Here is a 16,162-nt window from a genome sequence, read left to right as displayed (position 1 = left end):
CACACACACACACACACACACACACACACACACCACTTATCGCCGGCCTTGGGAAGATACGTTATTTTCCTACGACATATTATTCAACATCATTTACTTTGTAGGATTTTTCTCACTTGTAAGTTGGTTTGTGCACAATAGTAAAAAAAAAAAGCAGGTAAATGACTTCATGCAAATGTGTGTAAATGTCCCAAGTCACACCAAACAGTGAAGTCTCTCCGCTGAGGAGGCAGACTGATAATAAGTCAGCCTGTCCAGTAGGCCTGTAGTGGACAGCCATCTGTCCAGTACAGGCCTACAAAGATACAGCGCAGTTAAATAAATCAACTAAGAACAGCCATCAACTTCACACTCATTAGACCAAATGTCAAGTTCTTTAGCTCCTCTATGTGCCCGTCTATAATAAACGCGTCTATAATAAACACGTCTATAACCCGGGTTAACCAAGTGGAGCTTAAAGAGAGGGAAACAGGTTTGTAAACTTTAATAAGCAAGGTTACTAGTTAAGTTGTGATCATGTAGATGTGGTGTGAAAACACGTTAAGACCGGAAGTTTCAAATGTAACAGGATTATATTTATTGCGTCGTTTTATTGTACAGTTTTGTGTTTAGACGTTTCAATCCATCCCAGCACCAGTGTTGGGCAGAAAATCTGGCCCAATCTGGCAACGCTGCCCAGGACCGCTCAACATCTCATCATCGGTGAGATCATCGGTGGTGGGCGTCGATACGGCGACAGAAAATGAACAAAAGCGCAGACGTCCTGAAACCAGACAATCAATAGCTCTACCTTATAGAAGTTAAAATTACTCTGTAGAAAAAGCCTTCAGTCCAACAATAAATACTTCTTAACACACACTGTACTCAGACGTCAATAAAACAAATTTCTAAATGGCACCGAAAGCAGGCCTGAATATTTACAAGGTTATAATACCTCATCTCAAAAGATCATTTATCAAAGAGATGAGGGGTAACAGGTAAATCCTGGACCTTCTGCTCGGGAACAAGTCAACACACACCTTCTCGAAACCACATTGTCTTAAATTAGGTCTACAGCTAAATAGGTTTTTATCAGGTTTACCTAACACTTAACACAGTTATCCTGCCTAAATCAGGTTTTGTTCAAACAAAGTCATAGTATTGAATTCAGGCCTAATTTAGGTGATTCCTTTAATTTAATTACATTTATAAAATTATTATTTTTTCCCGGACGCATGATTATGACAATTACAAAATCCAAAGCTAAGCTCATGTTGCAGCATAAAGACTAAAGTTAATGTTTCGGCTTTGAACTTGATGTTCAACACGAAGGTGAAAGACCAGCACTTCTTATGAGGTCTTTTGAAAAGGAATATAATATATTATCAATAATATATTTTGGATTCTTTTTTTTTAAACCTGTGAAGATCCAATCTGTTTATTATAACATAATTTCTACTTGTAATAAGAAGCTCAAACACAAACACTTGAAAATCAGTTTTAGGTTCCTTGGTTTGGAACTAGCAGACAGCTTGCGCACACCATATGATCTTCTGTGGGTATGAAGTTATTCTAATTATACACAAAGCGGTAAATATCTTAACCTTAATATGAATATTCCTTCATGTATAGGTTGGTTGCGAGCAAAAGTTAAACTAGATCATTAATAAATACATTTAACAGACGAGTTTTCCACCACCAGTGCACATGGTTTGGGTTGAGAAAGTTTCGGGGTAGAACCAGTTCCCAACTAGTCAGTGTCACCATGGTAACTACATTTCTGACAATCCTGAGTGGATCTGCGTCTCATGTGCCAATGGAAGTATCCGGTCAGTCCGCTTCTTCCGAGCAGCAGCCTTCTAAAGATAGGCGTCTTCTATTTACTCCCCATTTATAGATAGATATATATGCCTGGTCAGACCGCTAGGAGGCAGTCTCACACTATTTATATATATATACTTAGTCAGACCGCTAGGAGGCAGTCTCACACTATTTATATATATGCCTGGTCAGACCGTTAGGGGGCAGTGCAAAAGAGAAATCTATAAAGCAAATGTAAACATATAACTTCATACACTGAGATATGTCCTTCTATCGACACAGGATGAACGGACGTTTTGGATGGAGAGAAAGTGTGGAACTGCCCACACACATAAACACACGCTTATAAACACAGTATATCACTGTTTAAAAAGTGATGCAGAGGAAAAACACATCAGCCTTATGCTAGGAGGGGTACACCTCAGACGAGAACACGCACAGTCGCAGAACTTTACAAAGTGCAATAGAACCATTGAAGCTGTGTCGGCAGAACAGAGAGAAGGCTAGCGGCGTTAGCTTAGCACGATGATTTGCAGGCGTTGGGGAGGTCAGCTATTTACACTCTGGGCACAAGGGAGGGCGTGGGGACAGATGACGCGCCGGTCTGTCCGTCTGTGTGGAGGCAGTCGGTCCGTCAAAGCGCCAGGTCGGTGTGGCTGGCACTCAGGTCACGACTCATCCTCACACGATTATCTCGTCCCTGGAAAATAAAACGGTCAAAAAAGAAAAAGTGTTATACTCGGCTAACGTTGTAACTTTTAATTGTTCACGTGATGCAAGTTCAACAGTTTAGTATTTTGCCCTCGCTCTGCTCATTCTAGACAGCATAGTATAGCCAGTTAAAACCCCAACAGTTCAGTGTTTAACTGGTCTGGTGATGCTAGGCTAGACGCACAGCCTTGAATTGGATGGGCAATGCTAGGCTAACAGTACCGTATTTACCTAAGTTCTATTGATGCTAAGGTAACATTAGTGTTCAATTAGGCTAGCAAGGGTTCCCCAATAGCATTTTGGAATGTCTGTAGAGGGTGGTTTGGCACTACGCCATCAGTGTTTTGCTTGTGTGAAGATGCTGGGCTACTAAACCACAGTGATTAGGCCTGGTTTGGTGATGCTAGGCAACTAAAACACAGTGATAAGGCCTGGTTTGGTGATGCTAGGCTACTAAAACACAGTGATAAGGCCTGGTTTTGTGATGCTAGGCTACTAAAACACAGTGATAAGGCCGGGTTTGGTGATGCTAGGCCACTAAAGCAGTGATTAGGCATGGTTTTGGGATGCTAGGCCACTAAAGCAGTGATTAGGCCTGGTTTGGTTATGCTAGGCAGCTAAAACTGGGATTAGGCCTGGTTTGGTTAAGCTAGGCTTGGTGATGCTAGGCCACTAAAACATCGATTAGGCCTTTTTTGGTGATGCTAAGCTACAAGAACACAGTGATTAGGCCTGGTTTGATGATGCTAGGCTACTAGAACACATTGATTAGGCCTAGCTTGGTGATGCTAGCTAGCAGCAGTGTCGGGCCATGGGGGTTAGCGTGAGTGAGGTTAGCACAGGAAGGCCTTACTTGGAAGATGTTCCCGGGAGTCTTGTCCGCCATGTTTAGCACTCCTAGCGAGCTCGCCCGCTTCATGCTGCACCCGATGAGACATGCAGGGAGAGGTCAGGGAGGGGGGTGGGGTTAGAGGTCAGGGGTGAACCTGGGGTGAGGGGTGTAGCTCGGTGGAGATGGAGGGCGGTGCTGGTTAATGACATCAGGGACTTTCACACACAGGTTAAAGTTCAACCACCAGAAACACCCAGAGAACCCAGAGAACCCTGATGTTGGAGGCCGGGTGAGCCCAGTGAGGGATGACTCTCTGTGGACTTAACGCTTCCAGAAAGTTCCCCCTAAAATGTGACGTGTTATGCTAAATAAGGCGACCACAAGCCCTGCGTTTGTCTTTCCTATTAGTTTAAATATTAACTGAACACACTGGACCATATTTGGGTGTATATCAGCTTATCAAACGGACAAAGCCACCACTAGATGGCAGCAAACTCCCTGCTGTGGTCCAGTGTGGAGTTACTCTTTAAAATCCACAAGAGTCCAGGAGCTGGTTGCATAGTTTAGGTTTAACAATGCAGCCCAGTGTCGTTTGACCCATGAAGAGAGAGAGAGAGAGTCCCTTTATGATGATGATGATGAAGATAAAATGTTGTCATCAATGACATCATCACAGAGGACAGGAAATGGGAGACAGGAAACAGCCCGAAACAGCACACGATCATGCAAAAAGGAAAAAAAAAAACATCCACTTAAAAGAGTTTATTTCATAAATAAAATCTCAACACTGCACAGAAAACTCAAAATATAAAAACAGCAGAGCCATGAAAACAAGTTAAGGGGAGCACAGTAAAACGATCCAAAGCGAAATGAGGAGAAATAAAACAGAATGGGGAATGAGGCGCCCACAGCCAGGGCCTGTAGAGGCACATCGCGACCTGGTTAGTGGTTACAGCTTCTGCTCTGCTCTGCGTGCTCTGAAGCAGACGTTAGTAATACAGGGGCCGCCTCCCACATGCTGGTGGTTCACTGCTGGCCACACCCACAGCCGCACGCGAGTAGGGCACATACTGGTTAGTATTGAGTCTCTGTTCCAGCACTGGGACCAGCCCAGCAGGGACTCCCACCACCACCAGCACACAGTCAGCGTTCCCAGCATGCTCTAGGCCCGTTTTGTTTTTGTACTTTTGGCCCAGTCTGACCTGAACACTGTTTTTATTGAGGCCTGGATACACAGCAGTATGAGTACAACCAGAGGCCGAGGCTGTTAGGACTACAGCCCAGCCTCCGGGGGAAGGTGTGTGTACAGCAGAGTACACGAGCGATGCAACAACAACAGCAGCAGCCAACCCGTAGACGGCCCTGTCACGTTGTTAGCTTGGCTGTACTGTAAACAAGCAAGGTCAACAGCGACCTTCACACAGCCTTGCTCATGCATGAAAGGGCCGACATCTCCCTTCTTCTTCTCCATCTTCTTCATGTGCAAAGTTCAGCTCCAGAGTTTAGGATCCAGTGGAGCTCCAGCAGAGAGCAGCGCTGCATAGTTCTACAGTAACCCAGGCTGGAGGCAGGGTACTGGGGTAGTTACCCAGGGTGGAGGCAGGGTACTGGGGTAGTTACCCAGGCTTAAGGCAGGGTACTGGGGTAGTTACCCAGGCTTAAGGCAGGGTACTTGGGTAGTTACCAAGGGTGGAGGCCGGGTACTGGGGGGTAGTTACCCAGAGAGGGAGGCAAGGGTCAGGGAATAGTTCATCAAGGCTTAAGGCAGGGTACTGGGGGGTAGTTACCCAGGGTTGGGGCAGGTATTTGGGGTAGCCACCCAGATAAGGAGGCATGTTTCTGGGGGTATTTACCCAGGGTCGAGGCAAGGTAATTGGGGTAGCTACCCAGAGAGGGAAGCATATTTCTGGGGTAGTTACTTAGGCTTAAGACAGGGTCCTGGGGGTAGTTATCAAGGGTCGAGGCATGGTTCTGGGGTTAGTTACCCAGGGTTGAGGCATGGTTCTGGGGGGTATTTAGCCAGGGTTGAGACATGTTTCTGGGGGGTAGTTACCCAGGGTTGAGGCATGGTTCTGGGGGGTATTTAGCCAGGGTTGAGACATGTTTCTGGGGGTAGTTACCCAGGGTTCTTGGGTTCGCTGTCCCGACTGGAGCCCCCTCCCTTCAGCTTGCGGACCAGCTTCTCGCTGCTGCGGCGGATGGAGGCTCGCAGCTTCCCGAAGGAGCCGCTCCTCTTCAGGGCCCCCGAGCCGTCCTGGGGAGAGGGCCGCACGGTTACACTCTCTCTCTCTCACACACACACACACACACACACACACACACACACACACACACACACACACACACACACACACACACACACACACACACACTTATATATACACTCTCTCACACACACACACACACATTGATACACTCACACACACACACACACACACACTTATATATACACTCTCTCACCCGCACGCACGCACACACACACACACCCACACACACACACATTGATACACTCACACTCTCACTCACATACACACACATTTATATACACTCTCACTCAGACACACACACACACATTGATACACTCACACACACACACACACATACACATTTATATACACTCTCGAACTCACACACACACACACATTGATACTCTCTCACACTCACACACATTTATATACACACTCACTCACATCTATATACACACACTCAATCACACACACATTTATATACACACTTGCACTCACACACACAGATTTAGATACATACTTGAATGCACACAAACACACACATTTATATATACTCTCACTCAGACACACACACACACACGATATACACACTCTCACTCAGACACACACACAGACACGCGCATTTATATACACACTCGCACTCACACACATATTTGATAAATATTTGAATACACACTCACACACACGAACACAAAGATATACAACCTCACAAATACATATACTGTAGAGATATACATGGACTCCGACAAATTTGGATACACATACTTAATATACATTAATAAATATCCACCCCTCCACACACACACACACACAAACACAAACACAATCACACAATCACACACTGCGCTGCATTCATAACATAATCAAACGTTGTGTAAAGTGTGTCTCCTAATAAGTCTTATGTTCTTTCTTTCGGTTATTGTTTATGTTTATTATGATGTGTATTTCTGTCCCACAATGCAATGGGAGCAGGGTCCTGAGAGCTGGAGACGCTGGAGCTTATAGTGGAACTAAACTCAGACATTTGGGGGGGGGGGGGAGGACCGGTCTGACCCCTGACCTCTGACCCCCTCACACACACAGACCAGCGCATGGAACTTCATGATGGATCTCCCTCACACATGACTGACCCCTTCAGGGCTCTCTGACCTCTGACCTCCCAGGCCTGAGACCAGCCAGGGGCAGGCTGCGTGGGTGCGTGGGTGTGTGTGTGTGTGTGTGTGTGTGTGTGTGTGTGTGTGTGTGTGTGTGTGTGTGTGTGTGTGTGTGTGTGTGTGTGTGTGTGTGTGTGTGTGTGTGTGTGTGTGTGTGTGTGTGTGAAGAAGACCCCACAGAGAGGAAGGAGGAGGAGCCAGAGAAGGAGGCGTAGACCAGGTGAGCACAGAGTTAGGTTTTATTAGAAGAAAGACACACAGCAGGAAGCATCGGGACAGTCAGTGGATTAGTAATAAGAGATGGGAAGAAGAGAGCCAGCCAATCACAGATAAGACCCTCCCCCTCCCCACTGACTGATACACAGACGACCAACGGGCTGCATGCGTCAAACCAGGCGCTGGTTCTGATTGGTCGGATTAAGGGCCAGCCTAGCTACTAGCACAGCTACTAGCCAGGCTTTACCTGTTTAAACAGCTAGCTACTAGCCTAGCTACTAGCCGTTCAAACCACAAGCTATTAGTCTATCTGCTTGAAGCCAACCACCGCCTGCCCATTGGCCGTCGTGCGACCTCTTATCGATGACATCACATAGAGCAGTTTAAAGATGACATCATAGCGGTTAATGACGACACTAACGAGGCGTGTCGCTAGAAACTCTACTCTAGGAGCCTTAAAGACACAGGGCCGCTTTTAAGAAGCTCCGCCCACATGCTGAGAAACAAGTCAATATATTTACACGTTAGAATGGTACAGGCCCAGATACCCCGATGAACCCCCCCCCAAATACAGACACATATAAGCCCACCCAAGACTTGAACAGACTTGTACAGAGAGAGAGAGGAAAGGAGAGAGATAGATAAAGATAGACTGACCATAAACAAAGAAAGAAAGAACAAAAGAAGACAGCAGGGGAGGGAGAGAGGCAAGAAAGAGAGAAACAAGGAGCAGGAAAAAGAGGAGACTGAGAGAGAGAGAGAGAGAGAGAGAGAGAGAGAGAGAGAGAGAGAGAGAGAGAGAGAGCTGCGTCAGGGCGAGTTGGGCGGTCGAGGCGTCCGTCATGCAGGAGAGAGAGTTTAGAACACCAACAAGGCATCTGGAGTTAAGGCTGCAGGTCCGAGCCGGGCGAGAGACACCGAGAGTGAGACCGCAGAACGAGGAGAGAGAGAGAAAGGAGGGAAGACATGTCCAGAAAGAGAGGAACAAAGATGAGGACAAGATCAGCAGGTTAGACAACATTAAAGACTGGAGGAGTGGAGATGATGGCTCAATCACACTCACACGCGCACACACACACACACACACACACACACACACACACATACACACACACACACACACACACACACACACACACACACACACACACACACACACACACACACACACACACACGCAATGAAAAAGGCTCCATCTCTCCAGAGGTAGAATTTGAGGGGGATTTGAAGAATTTTTGATCATTATAGAAAGAACTATAGCACATCTAAGGGGAAAATGAAGATGATATGGATGTCAGATAGTCGACCAGGAGGCTTAGGAGAGGAGACAGTAATATGTAGTGTCTCTAATTGTCTCATTCCAGGTCACATATGCTACATGAACACCCCCACATCCAGGCTGGAGGTAGATACCAGATGTGGCCACTGGGGGGTGTACTACACACATTGGCCACTAGGTGGGGCTTTAGGAGAAGCGGAACCGATATTTATTCATCTTAATGGAGAGATGTTGTCCTTCACAAGTTCATATTGGTATCACTAAGAGCGCGCTCAAACACACACACACACACATCTGCGCACACAGATACACACACACGTTTACATTCAAAATGACAGATGAAAGGACGGTATTAAGCAGTGTTTTCATCCGTGTCATCCATGCCAGGGATCAGGAAACAACAGATGAGACGGAGATAAAACAGACGAAACCGTTAAAACAAAGATACACATGCAGCAGCAGAGAGAGCAGTACAGTACAGAGCCCAGTGGTCCCACAGTGACCCGGGGGGGCTGGGTGGAGCTGGGTGGAGCTGGGGGGGGGTAATGTGTGGTGTTATCCGCGTTATGTTCCTCTAGCTCAATGCGTGGATGTTGTTCATGGACACACTAAGCCCCGGGGGTGGGCTGCTGATTGGCCGGCCCGGGCTACAATGGCTGCTGTTGCCATGGGAACCCCCGCAGGTCTGCCGTCTGCGGGCGGCGACAGGGGGCTCTGTGACATCACGGGTCACGTGACCCGAGCTGCTACCACTGAACGCCCGGATGGAGACCAAAGGGAGGGACTAACTAGACTGAGGTCCGGGCAAACGAGCCAATCAGCCTCGTTATCTCGTTGAGGGAGCACCGACAACCAATCAGCTGCTTCCTTTGTACACGCTTACGCCTACACTTACACAACAGACTAAGTCACACTTCCTTGTGTGCGCTGTGTAGTGTGTAGTGTGTGTTCTCTGTGTATGTGTGTGTACACTGTGTATCTGTTTGTGCTGTGTTTACACTGTGTGTGTGTGTGTGTGTGTGTGTGTTCTCTCTGTGTGTGTACTGTGTGTACTCTGTAGTGTGCGTGTACACTGTGTATCTGTGTGTACTGTGTTTACACTGCATGTGTGTGTGTGTGTGTGTGTGTGTGTGTTCTCTGTGTGTGTGTACTCTGTAGTGTGCGTGTACACTGTGTATCTGTGCGCACTGTGTGTGTACTGTGTTTACACTACGTGTGTGTGTCTGTGTGTGTGTGTGTGTTGACACTGTGTGTGTGTGTGTGTGTGTGTGTGTTGACACTGTGTGTGTGTGTGTGTGTGTGTGTGTGTGTGTGTGTTTACACTGTGCGTGTGTGTGTGTGTGTGTGTGTTGACACTGCGTGCGTGCGTGCGGGAGAGACCAGTGGGCTGTGTGCTGTACTCACCCCGTTCCACTCCACGCTCATACTCACTTCCTGGCCGCCGTCGGGCCCCGCCTCGTACTTCACTGAGTCGGAGGTCAGGCTCTCCCGGCTGCTCTGCTTCTCCCGCGCCTCGGGGCCACCCAGCACCTCGGCCACGCGCTGCTTATGCACCCCGTCCAGGCCCTGATGGGAGCCAATGGTTATACCGGGGATACTGGGATCCTGCTGCTCATGTACCCCGTCCAGGCCCTGCTGGTGTGACACTGGTTCTACCAGTTGTACTGGTAGTTGTACTGGTAGTTGCGGTTCTACTGGTAGTTGTACTGGTAGCTGTACTGGTAGTTGTGGTTCTACTGGTAGTTGTACTGGTAGTTGTACTGGTCGTTGTACTGGTAGTTGTGGATCTACTGGTAGTTGTACAGGTAGTTGTGGTTCTACTGGTAGTTGTACTGGTAGTTGTACTGGTAGTTGCAGTTCTACTGGTAGTTGTACTGGTAGCTGTACTGGTAGTTGTGGTTCTACTGGTAGTTGTACTGGTAGCTGTACTGGTAGTTGTGGTTCTACTGGTAGTTGTACTGGTAGTTGTACTGGTAGTTGTACTGGTAGTTGTGGTTCTACTGGTAGTTGTACTGGTAGTTGTGGTTCTACTGGTAGTTGTGGTTCTACTGGTAGTTGTACTGGTAGTTGTGGTTCTACTGGTAGTTCTACTGGTAGTTGTACTGGCAGTTGTACTGGTAGTTGTGGTTCTACTGGTAGTTGTACTGGTAGTTTTACTGGTAGTTGTGGTTCTACTGGTCACCTGTTTCCTGGAGCGCAGCGCCGCCTCCTCCAGGGTCTCTGCAGCCTCAAACTTGCCCTGCCGCTTGTAGAGGGCGCCCAGGTTCTTCAGGGTGGTGGTCACTGTGGGGCTGCACACACACACACACACACACACACACACACACATCACATCACATCACAGACACACAGGTCACATCACACACACACACACACACACATAAGTCATATCACAGAGAAACACACAAGGTTCACATCACACACATACACACACACACACACACACACATACACACAGGTCACATCACACGCACACACACACACACACACACACACACACACAGGTCACATCACACGCACACACACACACACATCGCATCACACACACCCGGTGTGTAGGGGCTCACCTGTCCACTTTGCAGGCCTTGTACCAGCCTCCGTACTCCCCGAACGGAGAGCCGTCCTTCTGCTTGCCCTGGGGGTCAGAACATGACGCCCCACGTTACAACCCAACGCCCTGCAGTGAGTCCACACGGCGAGCTCAAGAGACACACTCTGTTGGAGCGGTCGGGAGAGGACTGGCTCATACGGAAAGGAATCTGCCCTCCACAACAGGGAGGACGTGACATCACAGAGAACCCCAATAGGATGTGAGCCATAACAGGACGTGACATCACAGAGAACCCCAATAGGATGTGAGACCTAATAGGACGTGACATCACAGAGAACACCAATAGGATGTGAGCCCTAATAGGACGTGACATCACAGAGAATACCAATAGGATGTGAGCCCTAACAGGACGTGACATCACAGAGATCATCAACAGGATGTGAGCCCTAACAGGACGTGACATCACAGAGAACACCAATAGGGTGTGAGCCCTAACAGGACGTGACATCACAGAGAACACCAATAGGGTGTGAGCCCTAACAGGATGTGACATCACAGAGAACACCAATAGGATGCGAGCCCTTACAGGACGTGACATCACAGAGAACACCAATAGGATGTGAGCCCTAACAGGACGTGACATCACAGTGATCATCAATAGGATGTGAGCCCTAACAGGACGTGACATCACAGAGAACACCAATAGAGCAACTGACCTTGCTCTGCTCCTCCCTCTCCTCCGCATGCATCCAGATGGGCTTGTTCTCATCTGGGGGGGGGGGGGGGGGGAAGAGAGAGAGAGAGAGAGAGAGAGAGAGAGAGAGAGAGAGAGAGAGAGAGAGAGAGAGAGAGAGAGAGAATACTTTTGTCATAGTCATTGATAATAGTATCTGTGAGTATGCCTGTGTGTGTGTCTGTGTAAGCATGTGGCTGTGAGTGTGTGTCTCACCGTCCACAGAGCCGAACTCTCTCTCGTGGGCTCTGGTCAGGATCTCCTTGTAGAGCGTCTCAGCCTGCTTGAACTTCCCCTGCTTCAGGTAGCAGGAGGCCTGCACACACACACACACACACACACGCACACACACGCACACGCACGCACACGCACAGGTTAGAGTCCACTGTATCTCTGGAGTCCAGACATGGCTGACATCAGTGATGTCATCATCAGGGACGTCAGCTACGTTTATGTGAATTGAGATGACATCACGATGACGTCATCAGCCGGCCTATATTCAACCTGATGGGAACAGGTTTCCAGTACGCCTACGATGTCATCGTTCAAACGCATCATGCCCTTTATCAAACGACAGTCTGTCGTTGTTTCACTCACACACACACACACACACACACACACACACACACACACACACTAGGACTGACCAGGTTGTTCTTGGTCTTGGCCACGTTGGGGTCGTCGGGGCCCAGCTTGGACTGGTAGATCTCCAGGGCCCTCATGTAGTAGTACTCCACCTCCTGGTACTTGCCCTGGTTCTGGCACAGCAGGGCCAGGTTGTTGAGCTGCTTGGCCACGTCCGGGTGCTCCTTCCCCAGGACCTGCACCGCGACACAGGGCGGTCAGCGCTACGGCTAGCCAGAGAGCTAGCCCACAACTGGACCCCATCTTGACCACAGCTAACCCACAGCTAGCTCGGAAAATACTTTCTGAAACAGATAGCCGAACATTGCCAATAGCCAAACAGCTGGCCCTCAGACAAATACACACTAACCCTAACCTCCACAGACGTTTCTCTATTAGCAGCCGGCTAGCCACAGGACAGAAAACACCATCAGCTAACACAAGACTTCCTGCAGACTAACCCCACAACACGGCTGGGAGCTGATCGGTGGCTATTGACCAGACTGGAGCGCTGCAACACCACAGTGACCCCCGGGTTCCGAGTGGGTTCCACACCCATAGACCGGAAGGAAGACCCACTCCCCTCACACCCCACAGAGTCTATCGTGAGCTGGAGACGATAGAGGATCAGCTACATAAGAGCTGACCGCTCATTCTCACAAGACAGCAGACCAAGTAAGTAAAGAAGGAAGGAAGGAAGGAAGTGAGAAGGAGAGACAGAGACAGAGAAAGAGACAGACATACAGAGAAGCAGCCCACATTGAGAACATTCTGCTCTCAGCAGACAGCTGACAGCTCCTTCCTGATGTTGAGTCAGACCAGGGGAATACCGATATACTCCACCCATCACCTAGATAGCGCCTGAGGCCATCAGACAGCTCCCTGCCGGCCCAGCGCACCAGGAGAACAGACTAACTAGAGCAACTTCTGGGTGGAGCTCTGAACAAAAGGAGCTCTGAACAAGAGCTCTCAATTAGCGCTCCAAACAAAAGCTCTTAACGAGCACTCCAAACAACAGCTCTTAACAACAGCTCTTAACGAGCAATCCTGACAAGAGCTCCTAACGAGCGCTCCTAACAAGAGCTCTTAACGAGCGGTCTTAACAAGAGCTCCTAACAAGCCGTCCTAACGAGCCGTCCTAACGAGCCGTCCTAACGAGCGCTCCTCTGACCTACCTTCTCTCTGATCTCCAGGGCTCTCTTACACAGAGGCTCCGCCTCTTTGTACTTCCCCCGCTTCCCGTAGAGCACGGCCAGGTTGTTCAGCGTGGCAGCCACCTGTCGGGGACACACACCCACACACACACACACACCACGGGCACAAAAACACACCGGAACCACACGCACAAAGACAACAGGGTTAATCTTCAGAGAGCCTTATGGTCGCACTCTCCACCACGGTCCCCCGTGTGCACAGTCAGCCGAGCACGGTGACCCAGTGAGCTACGGATCGGCAGAGAGGAAGTGGATCAGGGCAAACAGGAAGTGATGCAGAGGTGAGACGGGTGGTCTTATGATTCCAGTGAGCTGTGAATCCTTCGTGTTTGATTTGGAGAAAATACTGTTATTGATCCTGCAGCTACCTACGAGAGGACAGGAGAGAGAGGAGAGGAGATAGGAGAGGAGAGAAGAGAGGAGAGGAGTGGAGAGAGAGAAGAGAAGAGAGAGGAGAGAGAGGAGGGAAGAGAAGAGAAAAGAAGAGGGGGGAGGAGAGCGAAGGAGAGAAGGGAGAGGAGAAGGGAGAGAGGAGGGAAGAGAGAAGAGAGGAGAGGGAGGGAGAGGAGAGAGAAGCTCTCACTGAAGCTCAGTGAGGAGAGAGAAGGGAGAAGAGAGGAGGGATAGGGAGAAAGGAGGTGAGAGTAACCTTAAGGATTGGGTGAGATGAAAGATTAGGTGAATACTGATCAGAGGTGAATCACTGTTGGTCATGGATCCCAGTGTGTCAATCTGGGAATCGATCAGTACAAGAGCTCTCCCTGTGGAACAAGGAGTGTGCTGATAGGACCAGAGAGAGGAAAGGGGAGGGGTCTGAACAAGGAGTGTCCCTATAGGACCAGAGACAGGAGAGGGGAGGGGTCTAACCTCAGCTGAGGAAAAGAGTGATGAAGGTCCGGGCAGATGGTAACACCTGTCAAAGTTAGACCAGTTAAAAGGACCTGGTAATGCTAGTTATTAGACTAACTAGCTGGTTATGCTAGTTATTGGACTAACTACCTGGTTATGCTAGTTATTGGACTAACTACCTGGTTATGCTAGTTATTGGACTAACTACCTGGTTAGGCTAGTTATTAGACTAACCGCCTGGTAATAATAGTTATTGGACTAACTATCTGTTTATACTAATTAGCAGATCAACCATATATATCCCAAATCCTGAATGCATTGTCTGTGATAAATAAAGTCTTGTCTTGCTCAAAGTTGTTCATAGACGGACAGACGAGAGAGAATGAGAGTCTGCTAAGGTTGGTTGTGGTCCCTCTAGTATCTTAGCTACAGCTTGATCAGTACTTCATCTGCCTACGCCTAGAATCCCACGTCAGACAGACAGGCAGACACACAGACAGATGAACAGAGAGAACTTTACAGACAGCCAGACAGACAGGGAGACAGACGGACAGACAGACCTATACAGACAGACATACCTATACAGAAAGGCAGAGAGACAGACAGACCGAGCGATACAGATGGACAGACAGACAGGCAGACAGACAGACCTATACAGGCAGACAGACAGACAGGCCGACCTATACAGACAGACATACCTATACAGAAAAGGCAGACAGACAGACAGACCGAGCGACACAGATAGACAGACAGACAGGCAGACAGACAGACCTATACAGACAGACAGACCTATACAGGCAGACAGACAGACTCACCGCGGGGTGGTCTCGGCCCAGGGTCTTCTCTCTGATGGCCAGAGCGTCGTTCAGGAGGTTGGCCGCTTCCTTGTACTTATTCTGGTCCCTGAGACACACACACACACACACACACACACACACACACATACACACACACACGTTATGGTGTGGTACCAGGAAGGGGAACATGCGGGGGTCCACATGTATAGTCCGGACCAGGACCAGGGCCACTTGGGGGTCCTAACAACAGCCCAGTCTCACCTGTAGACCAGGGCCAGGACCAGGGCCACTTGGGGGTCCTAACAACAGCCCAGTCTCACCTGTAGACCAGGACCAGGACCAGGGCCACTTGGGGGTCCTAACAACAGCCCAGTCTCACCTGTAGACCAGGACCAGGACCAGGGCCACTTGGGGGTCCTAACAACAGCCAGTCTCACCTGTAGACCAGGGCCAGGATGTTGAGCATGGTGGCCACGTCGGGGTGGTCGTGGCCCGAGGTCTTCTCCAGGTCCTCCAGGGCCTGCTTGCAGAGCGGCACGGCCACCTCGTAGCGGCCCTGCGACGCGTACTGGATCACCAGGTTGTGGAGGGTCCGCAGCCTCACCGGGATCTCGTAGCCCCCCTGCTGGGCGGCCGCCACCGCCGCACTGCAGTGGACCGTCTGGGCTGAGGGGGGAGACATAGAGAGAGAGAGAGAGAGAGAGAGAGAGAGAGAGAGAGAGAGGGGGGGAGGGGGGGGAGAGAGAGAGAGAGAGAGAGGGAGGGAGGGAGGGGGGGAGAGAGAGGAGGGGGAGAGAGAGAGAGAGAGAGAGATGAGAGAGAGAGAGGGAGAGAGAGGGAGGGGGGAGAGAGAGAGAGAGAGAGAGAGAGAGAGGGAGGGGGGGAGAGAGAGAGAGAGAGAGAGAGAGGGGAGGGGGGGGAGAGAGAGAGAGAGAGAGAGAGGGGGAGAGAGAGAGAGAGAGAGAGAGTGAGAGAGGGAGGGAGGGGGGGAGAGAGAGAGAGAGGGAGGGAGGGGGGGAGAGAGAGAGAGAGAGAGAGAGAGGGAGGGGGGGAGAGAGAGAGAACGAGAGAGTGAGAGAAGGACCAGAGAGAAAGACCAGAGAGAGAGAGAGAGAGAGAACGAGAGAGAGAAAGAAAGCGACAGACAGACAGACAC

General features: G+C 49.6%; 1 protein-coding gene across 1 annotated transcript; it reads right to left on the bottom strand.

Moving 5' to 3' along the window:
* Nucleotides 1-568: 568 nt before the first annotated feature.
* LOC307091746 (kinesin light chain 1-like) lies at nucleotides 569-15,688 on the bottom strand (the record flags this gene model as incomplete). The annotated part of the gene is made up of 12 exons (XM_079759395.1): nucleotides 569-2,500; nucleotides 3,365-3,431; nucleotides 5,464-5,597; nucleotides 9,643-9,804; nucleotides 10,421-10,529; nucleotides 10,806-10,873; nucleotides 11,506-11,558; nucleotides 11,739-11,838; nucleotides 12,170-12,343; nucleotides 13,322-13,423; nucleotides 15,025-15,112; nucleotides 15,444-15,688. The coding sequence occupies 12 exons, from the start codon at nucleotides 15,686-15,688 to the stop codon at nucleotides 2,435-2,437; spliced, it is 1,368 nt and encodes a 455-aa protein (XP_079615521.1). The 3' UTR covers nucleotides 569-2,434.
* Nucleotides 15,689-16,162: the final 474 nt, after the last annotated feature.

This window comes from Pollachius pollachius (genome assembly GCF_949987615.1).
Source record: "Pollachius pollachius genome assembly, contig: scaffold_472, whole genome shotgun sequence".
In the NCBI taxonomy this organism is placed as follows: Eukaryota; Metazoa; Chordata; class Actinopteri; order Gadiformes; family Gadidae; genus Pollachius; species Pollachius pollachius.
Note: the sequence above shows the minus strand (reverse complement) of the source record. Positions and strands in the feature narration are given on the sequence as shown.